We start from the raw sequence: 15,345 nt of genomic DNA, 5'->3' as shown, positions 1-15,345 counted from the left end.
AACTTTGCCTATCTCCATTCCTGCATCAGCTCAAATGCTGCTGAAACCATTAATGTTTTTGTTACCTCTAGACTTGAATATTCAATGTATTCCTAGATGGCCTCTCACGTTCTACCCTCCGTGAGCATGCAATCATCCACAATTCAGCTGCCCGTGTCCTAACTTGCACCAGTCCTGTTCACCCATCATCCCTGTGCTCACTGACTATGTTGGCTCCTAGTTAAATAACATATAGAGCAGGATTTTCCGCTTGGCGTGCAGGCACGGGCCCGACATGCCCGAGCATGAAATAGCACGCAATGACGTCAGGCGGTGTCCTGAGCTGCTCACGCACTCGTGCAATGTTTCAATCGGTGGCCGCATGTGAGAGTCGGCAGTGCGCCCCCGGACTATTAAGAGGCCTATTAAGACCATTAAAGTATTAATTAACTGCTATTTTTCATTGCCCCAACCTTACAGTTGGTGGGCAGGCGAATCGGCTGGGCGGCCTTTGCATTTTTAAGGGAACCTCATCCACAGGTGGGATGAGGTTTCCAACATTAATTAAGAAAAAATGTTTTGACATAATTTTTATTATGTTTCTGTTCATGTGAGTGAGTTCTATGTGGGGACATTTTTTCCCAATTTTCAAAACCGTTATTTTTGATTTTAAAATTCTTCAGCTCCCTGAGGCAGCTCTCTGCCTTCAGGGAGCTTTCAGTGTGCGTTCCTTGTGCACAGACTTTTGCGCTTGCTTTCCTCCCGCCCCCACCCCAGCAGCGCTGAGCTTCTCAGCTCACCCTTCATGCTGGCTGTCCATTAGTTGGTCAGCCGGTGTGAAATCGCGGGCGACAGGCCGCTTCCAGGCCCACCCACCACGCCTGCACGATGACCCGAAAATCCTGCCCATAGATTATAAAATTATCAAACTTGTTTTCAAATCTCTGCATGCCTCGCTACTCCCTTTCTCTCTAATCTCCAGCTCCACAATCCTCTTGAGATACCTGCGCTCCTACAATTCTGAGCCCTTGAATTTCCCCAATTTTAATTGCTCCCCCACCCCCATCCATTGGTGGCTGTGCGTTCAGTTGCCTAGGCCCTAAGTGCTAGAATCCCTCCCCCCACAAATTTCTCCGCTGCTCTACCTCTCTTTACTCCTTTACTACACTCCTTAAAACCTACCTCTTTGACCAAACCTTCAGTCATCTTCCCTAATATCTACTAATGTGGCTTGATGTCATGTTTTTTATAATGCTCCGTAGGTGCCTTGGGACATTTTATTACACTAAAGGCAATATATAAATACAGGTTGATGTAGCTGTAGTAGGAAAAGGACAGCAGGCAAATTGGAACATCACCACCTGCAAACTCCCCTCCCAGCCACATATCATCCTGACATGGAACTATCACGCCATTCCTTTATTGTCACTGGGTCAAAATTCTGGAACTCCCTAACAGCTCTATGGGTGTGCTTTGATTCGATGGACTACAGCTGTTCAAGAAGTCAATTCGCAACCTGCAACCACCTTCTCAAGACCATCTACAAATACCAACCTTGCCAGCAACATCTTGTGACTGAAGAAATAAAAGCAATGTCTATTTCTGTGTTCGTTGAGTAAGTATTAACCTGGATGCTGGGGAGAACTTGCCTGCTATTCTTTGAAAGAATGCCATGGGGTCTTAAAATCACCTTTGAAAGCAGACGGGTCTTGGTTAAATGTCAGTTCCAAAAGATGGATTAGGCCCTGTTATGACCACGCCAATGTTAATTGCTGCACAAACCTAATCCCAGAGGAAAACTTGGTTTACGAGCCATATCCTTTTTTTTTGTATTCTGAAACAAGAAGATAATGTGCCGATCTCAGCAGCAAGAAATCTAGTAACACTTTTGGGATTTTAAAAATTAAAAGTAAAAGTTTTATTAACAAGAAGAAAAGATAACATAAGATTACCCGTTACAAAGTTAAAATTAGTCTTACAAAATACTCCCCCAAAAAGACCCTCTACTTGGTCGGACCCATAAGTAAACACCTTCCAGGCAACATTCCCTTATAGATGTTTAACACTAAAAATGCAGCAATATTACCCAAGGCAAACTGCTGTAGCTTTAATAGAGGCATACCACATGACCTCTTAAACTCTCTCCCACTCTGCTGCGGAAATCCAAAACTTCAGAACAAGACTGCTTATTGTAGCCAAAGACTTTTCTGGCTTGAATGGATGGCTGATTCATACTACAACTTCTCCCAGCCTAGAGCTGTTTCCAGGAGATCTTCCTCACACAGGCAATAGCCCACAGCAATGGCTAACAGCTACAAGCGCCATCTAACAGCCAACAGCTAACCACAGTAACTCTAAAATACCTTTTTCCCCCTTTCACCTCAGCTTCCTTTATTCTCACACCTCTTTGGAACTCAAATCCTTCCAAATATAAAATTTTTCATATTTCTATTATTTCTCTGCTTTCAGGTCAATAAAATGTAATATACCTCTTCTGTTTTTCTGTGGAACTCTTGCAACGTGCAAACATGTTTCTTGTTACCTCTGACTTCCCTTTGATATTCAAACAAACTCTCAACTTATCTAAAAATGCAAATTCCAAGCAATTCATTTGTACCCCAACCCCTCATATCTTATTAACAAAGCGCAAACCTAATGTCTCTATCCTTTCATGTTTTAAACTCCCCAAGCAATCTGTCTTCTACTAACTTTTCCCTAGCTTAATTAAATCATTTACGCACATGCACACAGACATGCAGCCTTTTTCACAGAATAACAAAATATTCCCCCAAATTATTAAAATATAACATCCATTCTCACAGTCCTCATGCACTCCTTTTACCATATGCAAGGAGCATATTCAATGCATCTGGAAAGTGTAGCATATTAATATAAAGACCAAAAGATGTAGGAGCAGAAGTAGGCTATTTGGCCCATCGCATCCGCTCCGCCATTCAATGAGATCATGGCTGATCTGATAATCCTCAACTCCACTTTCCTGCTTTGTCCCCATAACCCTTGATTCCCTTACTGATTAAATATCTGTCTATCTCAGCCTTGAATACACTTAATGACCCATCCTGTACAGCCCTCTGCAGTGAAGAATTCCGCCGATTGACTACACTCAGAGAAGAAATTCTTCCTCATCTCTGTTTTAAATGGGCACCCCCTTACTCTGAGATTATGCCCTCTGGTCCTAGACTCTCCCACAAGGGGAAACAACCTCTCAGCATCTACCCTGTCAAGCCCTCTAAGAATCTTATATGTTTCAATAAGGTCGCCTCTCATTCTTCTAAGCTCCAATGAGCACAGGCCCAACCTACTGAATCTCTCCTCATAAGAAAATCCCTCCATACCCGGTATCAACCTAGTGAACCTTCTCTGGACTGCCTCCAATGCCAGTATTTATTTCCTTAGATAAGGGGACCAAAATTGTTCATGGTATTCTAGGTGTGGTCTAACTAGTGCCTTGTATAGTTTTAGCAAGACTTCCCCATTTTTATACCCCGTTCCCTTTGAAATAAAGGCCAACATTTCCCTATTACCTGTTGAACTTGTACGTTAGCTTTTTGGGATTCATGCACAAGGGCTCCCAAATCCCTCTGTGCTGCAGCCTTCTGCAGTCTTTCTCCATTTAAATAATATTCAGCTCCTCTATTCTTCCTGGCAAAGTGCATAACCTCACATTTTCCCACATTATATTCCATCTGACAAATTTTTGCCCACTCACTTAACCTATTTATATCCCTCTGTAGACTCTGTGTGTCATCCTCACCACTTGCCTTCCCACCTATTTTTGTACTGTCCGCAAACTTGGCGATAGTACATTCACTTCCCTCATCTAAGTAATTAATATATATTGTAAATAACTGAGGCCCCAGCACTGATCCCTGTGGCACTCCACTAGCTACAGATTGCCATCCCGAAAATGCCCCCCTTATCCCAACTCTGTTTTCTATTAGTTAGCCAATCCTCTGCCCATGCTAATATACTACCCCCAACACCATGGGCTCTCATCTTATAAAGTAGCTTTATGTGCAGTACCTTATCGAACACCTTTTGGAAATCCAAATACATTACATCTACTGGTTCCCCTTTATCTATCCTGCTTGTTACCTCCTCAAAGAATTCTAATAAATTTGTTAGGCATGATTTTCCCTTCATGAAGCCATGCTGACTTTGCTAGATTAGATTATGTATTTCTAAATGCTCTGCTATCACATCCTTTATAATAGACTCCAGCATTTTCCCAATAACAGATGTTAAGCTAAGTGGCCTATAGTTACCTGTTTTTCTGTCTCCTTCCCTTTTTGAATAAGGGTGTTACATCGGCCGTTCTCCAATCCTCTCGGACTTTTCCAGAACCTAAGGATTCTTGGAAGGTTACTACCAGTGCATCCACTATCTCTGCAGCTACTTGCTTCAATATCCTAGGATGCAACCCATCAGGTCCAGGGGACTTATCAGCCATTAGCCCCATTAGTTTCCCTAGTACGTTTTTTCTAATGATAGTTATTGTATTTATTTCCTCCCTGCTTTTTGCCCCTTGATTATTTAGTATTTTTGGAATGCTATTAGTATCTTCTACCGTGAAGACTGAAGCAAAGTATTTATTCAACTCCTCTGCCATTTCCTGGTTCCCCATTATTATTGAAAAAGTCATTATAAATTATTATTATACTCCCCAATAAATTATTATATTCCCCATTATTATAAAAATAGTCAATATTGCTTTTTCCAATGGAATCCATAAATTACATCAATTTTTAATCACTAAAATTCAACAATAAATGATTTGTTTCTCTTTCTAATCCTGTTTTGATCACTAGCTAGTGATCTGGTCAGATAATAGTCTGCTCAAACTCTGTAGATTAACAACCCAAAAGACAAAGGGGAAATACCAGCTGTGATAGGAGCAACCCAGATAAAGTCACAGTGAGTTCACGCTGTCCTTCGGCTTTTAGGGAAATCATTTCAGGGACTGGGAGGATGTTGATTGTGCAGATGTTTCAAGGGGAACTCACTGAACATTGTTTTTCCCTATCAACATGTTGCCTTTGTAAAGCAAATCAGTGAGCTCATCTCTAACAGTAGATGCTGCTCTTTGAATATCTGAGTTTGACGGAGATCCACAAGCCTGCTGATTGGCAAACATTTGCAAGGACTATTACTCAATCATACAAGGAGCTATATAATTCTAAGATTGAACCAAGTCAATAAGAATTTTACAGTAGCTAAAGGCAAGGCAGTAAGCGAATCTTGCTGTCAGGCATAGCTCAACTGGTAGCATTTACATCTAAGTCAGAAGGTTGTGGATTCAAGTCCCACTTCAGAGACTTGAGTACATAATCCAAGCCTGCAAGTCCAGTGCAGTACTGAGGACTGTTGCACTGTCAGAGGTGATGTCTTTCAGATGAGATGTTAAATTGAGGCCCTGCCTGCCCCTTCAATTAGATGTAAAAGATCTCATGGAGCTACTGGAAGCACAGAAGGGGAGTTCTGTTGGTGTCCTGGCCACTATTTATCGCTAGACCACAAAAACACAACTTAATTGATCATTGCAGTTTATGAGAACTTGCTGTGCACAAAGTGACTGCAATGATTCCCTTCGTTACAACAATGATTACTTCAAAAGTACTTCATTGGCTGTGAAGTGTCTTAGGGAATCCTGACATGATAGGTGCTATATAAGTAGAAGTGTGTTCTTTGAAGAGCAAATCGTCAAGAAGGGGAAGAATATCAAATTCTTTGTTGTTTTGTTAGTCATGGCAGTAATTGAACCTTCAGTTCAGAGTTCACTGAGCAGCTGGTTGTGTTTTGAATTTGGGTTCCTGAGGTTTGGGATGTGGAACTAGTGCAAGTTTGCTGTGTTCCAGCTCATTTGTCTGTGCACCCATTTCCTTGGAAATCTCACAGGCCAGACCAATCTTATTGTTCTCTGCATTGAACAACGTCCATCCTGCCTTGTTTTTCTAGAATTTTTTCCATCAATTTCCTCAATTTTTAAATAAATAACTTCGGGAAAAACTTTCTTATTAGCCCTTAACAAATGCACCAAAGTTGATCTGTTTAATTCCTGCAAATTTTGTTGTTTGAACAATGTTATTATACATCTGTCCCTTTTAACCTGGCAGTTCTACATTGGATTTCTGTGCTCATTGACAAGAATACATTTTTTTTAATGCATATCACAAAATAAATGAAATACATAGCACTACTCTATTACAACATTCCGTTGACCTATTCGTAGTAATTGGTGGGATTTTTTTGCATGTTATCCCTTTTATTGATTTAACTACTTTTACATAAATAATCAGTCAGTTATTAGAGAAAGTACTCACCTAAGTAAGCTGTTTAGTTGATTCATGTCACTACCTTTTGGATTTGCATCTTCATTCCAACCAAATAGGCCGTACATAGTACTGCACTGGAAACGCCTGTTTTGCCAACACTCTAAAAAGAAAGCACCTGCATTTATAGTGCCTTTCACAGCCTCAGGATGCCCCCAAAGAGATTTACAGGCAATGAAGCAATTTTTGAAGTGCAGTCCCTGGTGTAACACAACCAACAGTCAATCTGTATTCTGCAAGGTCCCACAACAGCAATGTGGTAATGACCAGATAATCGGCTTGTTGGTGTTGGTTGAGGGATCACTCTGGCCCTGGAAACCAGCGAGATCTCCCTTGCTCCTCTTTGAAATACTGCAGTGGGACCTTTATGTCCACGTTAGAGGGCAGACGAGGCCTTGGTTTAACGTTTCTTCCAAAAAAGTACCTCTGTCAGTGCAGTGCTCTCTTAGTACTGCGTTGGGACAACAACCTGAATTATGTGTTCCGTCCCTTGGAAGTTGACTATATGACCTCTATCTTGGAGGCGAGTGTGTCACTAAATGAGCCACGGCTAGGAGTTAGCCAAGCCGACTTGAGGTGTACCTTATCTCACCGGTTATAGGTCCCCTGGGGGGGAAGTCAAGTGGGGGCACATTAAAACTCACCATAACGCAGAACAAAACTGCACCTGACCACAGGATCAAGCTTTATCTAAATGTAGCATGTTGTGATGAGATTGATGTAGTGTACAAACGTTCTACAGCATACTCAGACAAAATTCGACACCAAACAACGTAAAGAGAAACTAGGATAGGTGAGCAAAAAGCTTTGTCAAAGACAGAGGTTTTAAAGGGCGTATTAAAGGAGGAGAGGGGTTTGGAGAGGTTTTGGGAGAGAATTCCAGAGTTTGGGGCTTAGGCTGTTGAAGGCACCAATGCCATTGTTGGAGTGATGAAAATCAGGGATGCTCAAATGCTAGAATCGGAGGAGCACAAAAATCTGAGTTGTCGGGTGGATAATGTTACACAAATTGGGAATGGCGAGGTCATGGAAGAGTTTGAACACAACAATGAGAATTGAGGCATTGCCTGATTGGGAACCAGTGAAAGCCAGAAAGCACGGGGATGATGGTTGAACGGGACTTGGTCGAGTTAGAATTCGGGCAGCAGAAAGGACTTGATGGATATTTGCAATTTAATGAGGTGTGAACAGCTGCATGAGCTACCCAAGCATAGGTTCGGCTATCAGCTGACCCACTTTCCGGTAGTGTTTCCTCTGCAAATGGATCCTAGCATCCAGCTTGTGGGACTGCAATTGTGGCTTTTTTTCCAAGAACAGACCTGATTTATGATGACTGTATTGCAATAGGAATTATGTAATAAGGCTGGGCACATTGAGTGGAATCTATCTAATGCCATAATTATCTAGATATGACCTGAATTCACCACGTTAAATCAATGTGTCATTTCATGGTCACTACTAGTTCAAGGGAGTGCCTCTTAACAAGGTCAAGTATCCTCACACCAGAGGTTTGTCTGGGATTAGTCTTCAATGTGCAGCCATCCTGGTTAACTATGACTATATTTGAGCTGCTGATTTAATAGTGTTGTTGAAGAGAATGGAACTTGTATATAATATTGCAGTTTTGTGCCATTATTGTTTCAAAGAGGTGTAAAACCCTTTTAAATTTTTATTTTTCCTGCACACTGTTCTGGTCTAAAAGTGGTAATTTGCGCAGGCCTAAATGTGTGTGCTGACTGTTCCAAAGGCAGCCCTGCCATAGACATGTCCCTCATCCTTGGGATCAGTAGATGTCGACAGGTTAAGAATGAGACCTGTGCATAGGAAAGGGAATTCTCCTTTGAACAGGAATCAGAAAGGAATCTCATTTCCTTCAACATTTGTCTCCTTTATCTTAGTTTGGCTTGCTTAGGTAAGGCCCAAACAGGTGTACATACAAAGCTAAATGTTTGTCCATGGCCTCAACCCCCACCCCTTCTCTTTGTAACCCTCTCCAACCTTACAACTCACTGTTGCCTCTGAGCTACTCAATTTTCTGCCTCTTGTGAACTCCATTTTTAACAGCTCCACAAGTGGCGACCATTCCTTCAGTCGTCTGGGCCCTAATTACCTCCTCAAACCTTTCACCCTCTTCTCCTTTCTTACCTCCTTTAGACGCTACCTTTTTAACTAAGCTTTTGCTCAACAGTCCTAACATCATCATAGTGGCTACTTGGTGTCAAGTTTTGCCTAATAACATTCCTGTGAAGCACTTTGGGATGTTTTACTATGGCAAAGAAGCTATGTAAATACAAGTTGTTATTTTAGCTCTTGATTGGGAAAGACTACAAAGAGAATTCACTCAGGAGGAAGCTAAGTAGGACTGAGCAAATCCTGTTGTATCCTCTTGCATCCTCTAGTCCTCATGATCCAATCTTAGCAACTGTTCCCCTGGAGATTCAAAATTCCAGTTACACTTGTGTCATCAACAAAAGGAATGGGTGGGGATGTTGTGATGTGATAGTAATTGGAGTTTGCACCAAATAACAACAGATCATTGATATCTGAATGTCAAACACTGACTCCTCCTCCCTTGCATTCAACTTAATCATTCAACCCTGTGAGAAATGAGGGAACTCTTTCCTTTGTCTCAAATAAAACTGGAGGTGGTATTTAAAAATGATGAACCTTTGTGGCCTTTGATAATTTGTGGTAGAAATTAAAACCCAACACGGCTGTGTGCACATAAGAGTATAAGTGTATTTGTTGACCATCGTGTGCATAAGTGGAGTTTATTCTCAATTTCAAATTTGCTTAATTCAGATTATTCATTAATCATTTTTAGCATTAAGTTCACACTAGGCAGTTCACAGTGTTGAAAATTGTTATAAATGCATTTCTAGTGCAGAAACAATTGAATTGTCAATAGTCTATATAATATGTATTGACATTTCTAGAAGTTTAAAGGATATGTGCCCATTTGTGGATGTGAGTGTGTATATTTGAACATTTGTATGTATATGTGTGGTTATTTTATATGGTGTAGATGTATGAAAAGTAACATTGACTGTTGAGCACTTAAGAGAAATTTGAGCTGATTAGAGAAAGCCAACAAGGATTTGTAATGGGTAGGTCATGTCTCACAAACCTAAATGAATTTTTTGAGGCTGTAAGTAAAACAGTAGAGAGGGGAATGTCTATGGATATAGTTTATGTGGATTTCTATAAGGTATTTGATAAAGTTCCACATAAGAGATCGTTAGCTAAGTTTGAAGCCCAGGGAGATTGGTTAGACAAAGTAGGAATAATGGGTAAGTACCTAAATTGGAAGGAAGTAACTAATGGTGTCCCACAAAGATTTGTGCTGGTGCCTCAACTAGTCAATATTTTCATTATGACTTGGAGCTATATATCCAAATTTGTGATGGCATGAAGATTGATGGCATAGTAATTAGGGTAGACAGGAGCAGAAAATTACAAAGATATGTTGATAGATTAAGTGAATGTGTAAAACTGTGATAGATGGATTTCAGCACAAGTGTGAGATCATTCATTTTGGATCAAAAAGGATAGATCTGAGTATTATTAAAATGGTGAAAACCTAAGAACAGTGGCAACCCAGAATGATTCAGGGGCCTACGTACACAGATCACTGAAATGTAGTAGTCGGATGCAAAAGATAATAAGAAAGGCTAATGGAATGTTAACCAACCTTTATAATTACAGAGCTAGACTATAAAATGGTGGAAGTTTTGCTACAGCTTACAAAGCCCTGGTTAGATCACAGCTGGAGTACTGTCTACAGTTCTGGGCATTGCACATTTGGAAGGATATATTGACCTTGAAGCATTCAGCCGAATGTTAGAAACATAGAAAATAGGAGCAAAAGTGTGTAATTCAGCCCTTTGAGCCTGCCCCGCCATTCAATAATGATCTTGGCTGATCCTCTTATCTCAACGCCATACTCCCGCTCTCTTCCCATACCCCTTGACGCTTTTAGAGTCTAGAAATCTATCTTCTTAATTATATTCAGTGACTTGGCCTCCACAACCTTCTGTGGTAGAGAATTCCACAGGCTCACCACCCTGTGAGCAAAGAAGTTTTTCCTCATCTCAGTCCTTAATGACCTACCCTGTATCCTGAGATGTGACCCCTTGTTCTAGACCCCCCCAGCCAGAGGAAACATCATCGCTGCATCCAGCCTGTCCAGTCCTGTCAGAATTTTATACAATTTTATGAGATCCCCCTCTCATTCTTCTAAACTTCAGTGAATACAGGACTAGTCGACCCAATCTCTCCTCATACGACAACCCTGCCATCCCAGGAATTAGTCTGGTGAACCTTTGCTGCACCCCCTCTATGGCAAGCATATCCTTTCTAAGGTAAGCAGACCAAAACTGCACACAGTACCCCAGGTGTGGCCTCACCAAGGCCCTGTACAGCTGTAGTAAGACATCTTGCTCCTGTACCCAAGCCCTCTTGCAATGAAGGCCAACATACCATTTGCCGCCTTAACTGCTTGCTGCACCTGTGTGCTTGCTTTCAGTCATTGATATACAAGGACACCAAGGTCCCTTTGTACTTCAACATTTCCCAATTTATCACCTTTTAAATAATACTCTGCCATTCTGTTTTTCCTACCGAAGTGGATAACTTCACACTTATCCACGTTATACTGCATCTGCCATGTATTTGCCCACTCACTCAACTTGTATAAATTGCCTTGAAGCCTCTTAACATCCTCCTCACCACTCTCATTCCCACCAATTTTCGTGTCATCAGCAAACTTTGAAATATTGCATTTGGCTCCCTCATCCAAATCATTGATAAATATTGTGAATAGCTGGGGCCCAAGCACCAGTCCCTGCGATACCCCACTAGTCACTGTCTGCCACTCCGAAAAAGACCCATTTATTCCTACTCTCTGTTTCCTGTCTGCTAACAAATTCTCAATCCATACCAATATATTACCCCCAATTCCATTTGCTTTAATTTTGCACTAACCTCTTATGTGGGACTCAAAAGCTTTCTGAAAATCCAACTACACCACATCCACTAGTTCTCCCTTATCTATTCTGCTAGTTACGTCCTCAAAAAGCTCCAGTAGGTTTGTCGAACATGATTTCCCTTTCATAAATCCATGTTGATTTTGCCTAATCCCATTGATATTTTCTAAGTGTCCTGTTATCGCACCGTTTATAATAGACTAGCAATTTTCCTACTAATGTTAGGCTAACCAGTCTGTAATTTTCTCCCTCTCTTTAAATAGTGGGGTTACATTTGCCACCCTCCAATCTGCTGGGATTGTTCCAGAATCTACAGAATTTTGGAAGATGTCAACCAAGGCATCCACTATTTCCAGAGCCGCCTCCTTTAGTACCCTGGTATGTAGATTATCAGGCCCTGGGGATTTATCGGCTTTCAGTCCCATTAATTTCTCCAGCATTATTTTTTTAGTAATTCTAACTAATGTTACCAGAGATCCAAGGCTTAGATTAAGAGGAGAGATCCGAGGCTTAGATTAAGAGGAGAGATCCGAGGCTTAGATTAAGAGGAGAGATCCGAGGCTTAGATTAAGAGGAGAGATCCGAGGCTTAGATTAAGAGGAGAGATCCGAGGCTTAGATTAAGAGGAGAGATCCGAGGCTTAGATTAGGAGGAGAGATCTGAGGTTTAGATTAGGAGGAGAGATCCAAGGCTTAGATTAAGAGGAGAGATTACATAAACTAGACTTGTATTCTCTGGCAAATAGAAGTTTAAAGAGTGTGTTCTAAATAAGATTTTTAGGATTTTGAAAAGAATTGGTAGGGTTGATAGAGAGCAACCTTTTCCGCTGGTCAAGGAATCTAGGACAGAGGCAATAACCTTAAAATTAGAATCAGGCCATTCAGGAGAGAAATTAGGAAACTCCTCTGCACACGGTGGTAGAATTGTCGAATGCACTCCATAAAAAGCAGTACTTACTAGTTCAAATAATTAAAAATCTCAGATCAATAGATTTTTTTGTTAGACCACGGTTTATGGAGTCAAGGCAGGTGGATGGAGTTAAGATACGGATCAACTATCTCATTGGATGGCAGAATGATGACAATGGTTGTAATTATAGTGTGGCACGTTTAGGAATTGATAATGGCAGAATGTGCAAAAACTAAGGACCAAATATATGACTTTAAAAGTGGAGACAGCGTTATGACATCATCACATAGTGCTATTGTTCCCTGCTCTGTCACCCACTGAACCTTGCTGTTCCTGTATCCAGTGGCATATTAATTAACATTATTGTAAGTCTACGTATGAAAAGTGAATGAGAAAAGTCCCAAGTGGACAAAAGTAGATTGCAGTGATCAGCCATGATCTCACTGAAGCAGAACAGGGTTGAGGGGCTGAATGGCCTAGTCTTGTTCCAATGATGGGAATTACAAATGGAGAAAAGTACATTTTTGTCAATTTATGTGCATTCTCCTGTTATTTAGAAATCTTTCTGGTTAATTGTTGAGTTAATAGGTTTGCCTATAACTGCAAGGTCTTTATTTTTTTAATTTCTGGATTGTCTCATTGTGTCTTGTCTTTCAGTGACTGAAGCTGGCTTTGGTGCTGACATTGGGATGGAGAAGTTCTTCAACATCAAGTGCAGAGCCTCAGGCCTTCAGCCTCATGTGGTGGTGCTTGTGGCAACAATCCGTGCCTTGAAGATGCATGGTGGAGGGCCCAGTGTGAGTAGATGGTGTAAACATTGGAACAGGTGAAACTATTCAGCCCCCTGAGCCTGATCCGCCACTATTCAATTAGATTGTGGCTGATCTGTCTCCACCAGGAGATAATTTTGTGCCATGCACAAACCTATTTAGGCAACCAAGGGAAGATACAATGAGCAGAAATGGATGTTTGAGGATAGGAAGTAAAATTTTGAATGCCATGTATGTCATTCACTTGAGCAGCCATGAACATTCAAGAGTTTGTCTGTGAACTGAGAATTGCCCAATGGCTCAGGACTGTAACATCCATGTGGTTCAGCAGAGCAATGAGTTCGTACCCAATGGTCCAGTGCTGTGTCGTCCATGATTCAATGGTAGCACTCTTACTCCCCGAGTCAAAAGGTCATGGGTTGAATTCCAAATCCAGGGATTTGAGCACATAATCAAAGCTGACACTCAAGTGCAGTACTGAGGGAGTGCTTGTTACAACCGATGCAGTTGGTAAAGTGGAGTTATTTAAAAATCCCAGTGGGAAACTTTAAACAACTGCCATAACCTATAATTTTAAGTGTTATGTTTGAGATGCGACTCTAAATTCAGGAATCAGACCACCAGTTCTCGAGGCTTTACATTAAACTAAATGAAACACTTTATTACTTTACACAGGTTAAAATATATATATATATATATATATATACATGGCTTCAAATTACTACTATCACAACTTTTAACAAATTCCTAAACTAATCTCCATTAAGTCAACAGCAACCCATAGACTTAACCAAACACCAGGCAAAGCATTTTCACCGTATGAATTCAAAATGAGGTTCTTTTCACTTTGGCTCCTTGCAGATACAGTGGTAGGCTTACAGCTGCCTTTTGACCCCACATTGCCTCCGCTCTGCACACCCGAAAACTGCTGAAGTTATACCTACCAGCCCCATTGAATGTTAATTCTCATTGTATCAACAACCTCTGAACTAAACCTCTCTAACAATAAAACCCCTTTCATAGTACCAATTTTATTTGTAATATAAACATATTGCTTGGATATGTTGAACGCTGTATTCAAAAAATGCAAATACACTCTACCTCTCTGTTTACATCTCAAACTAATACATATCAAAGCACCCAGACCAGCTGATTTTAATCCAATTAAGACACACCTGCAGACTAAACCTCTATTTTAAAAGAAAAGTATTTTCCAATAACATTATATACATTAATAGCTTCATGACAGTGCTATACAGTCAGAGGTGACAACTTTCGCTTGAGATGTTAAACTGAACCCTCAGATGTATCAGATCTCATGGCACTGTTTGAGGAAGAGCAAGGGAATTCTTCCTGGTGTGCTAGTCAATATTTAACAAGTATTTAAAAGCACTTGATTGGCTGTGAAGTGCTTTGGAATGTTGTGAGCTTGTGAAAGGTGTTAACTAAATGCAAGCCATCTATCTTGCTTATCTTTGCTGCAAAGTGTTTTTGTTTTGTTTGTACACCACCCAAAATTGACTTCGGTAAAATGTAATCTCACACATGCATTTTTGTTCATGTATCTGTTGACCTGTATCTAAACTAACAATTGTGACTAATTTGCTCTCTTTTAGGTCACTGCAGGCAAGCCCCTATCAAAAGAGTACACTGAGGAGGTAGGTACACTCCAGAAAGACCAGAAAAGCGTTCAGTTTTCCTGCCATTATGTAATCCTCGTTCTCGATGATTCTCTTTCGTACACTCAACATATGATGCTGTCTTTAGCGCGTTGAAATCCAAGCTTGAACAAACTCTCATAAGTAGATAGAACCCTCCTAGAATCGAGGGTCAGAAGTAGATCTTGAGAATTCAATAGAAATGCATGTGCCTTCAATTACCTCAATAGGGTCATAGTGTTGCATATTACTGCTGGGGAGAGGAGACGTGATGGGTGGGAGATCTTGCAATTTGGAACTGCATACTTTTGCTTTAGTGTTTTGGTTTACCTTTTCTAAGTTATTTACTCTCCCTACCTTTATAAAATAACCTTTTGGGTGCCTCCTATCGAGGGTGAAAAGTCCAAATCTGTCCAGTCTTTGCTCAGAACTCCCAACAGTGGGAATCAGCTCATGCCTCTTCTCTGTACTGCCACCAACACTTGAATTTCTGTGTTGTGTCTCAATAGAATCATTAAATGATTACAGAAGGCAGCCATTCGATCTGTCATATCCATACAGGCTCACTGGAAGAGCTATGCAGCTAGCCCCACTCGTCTGCCCCTTCTCTGTAGCTCTGCAAATCTTTCCTCTTCAGCTGCTTATCCTTTTGAAAGCCACGATTGAATCTGCCTCCACCACACTCTCAGGCAGT

The 15,345-nt window shown here is 40.9% G+C and overlaps 1 protein-coding gene across 3 annotated transcripts in view; it reads left to right on the top strand.

Moving 5' to 3' along the window:
• The window catches only part of mthfd1l (methylenetetrahydrofolate dehydrogenase (NADP+ dependent) 1 like), a 196,217-nt gene that overhangs the window by 97,698 nt on the left and 83,174 nt on the right, over window positions 1-15,345 (top strand). For all 3 annotated transcript variants that reach the window (XM_078556605.1, XM_078556603.1, XM_078556604.1), the window contains exons 21-22: window positions 12,881-13,020; window positions 14,610-14,651. In XM_078556605.1, coding sequence (XP_078412731.1) covers window positions 12,881-13,020; window positions 14,610-14,651 — 182 coding nt within the window. The remainder of the gene's footprint in view (window positions 1-12,880; window positions 13,021-14,609; window positions 14,652-15,345) is intronic.

This window comes from Cetorhinus maximus, chromosome 14, assembly GCF_964194155.1.
Source record: "Cetorhinus maximus chromosome 14, sCetMax3.hap1.1, whole genome shotgun sequence".
NCBI classification, from domain to species: Eukaryota; Metazoa; Chordata; class Chondrichthyes; order Lamniformes; family Cetorhinidae; genus Cetorhinus; species Cetorhinus maximus.
This window is presented reverse-complemented; position numbering and strand designations above follow the sequence as displayed.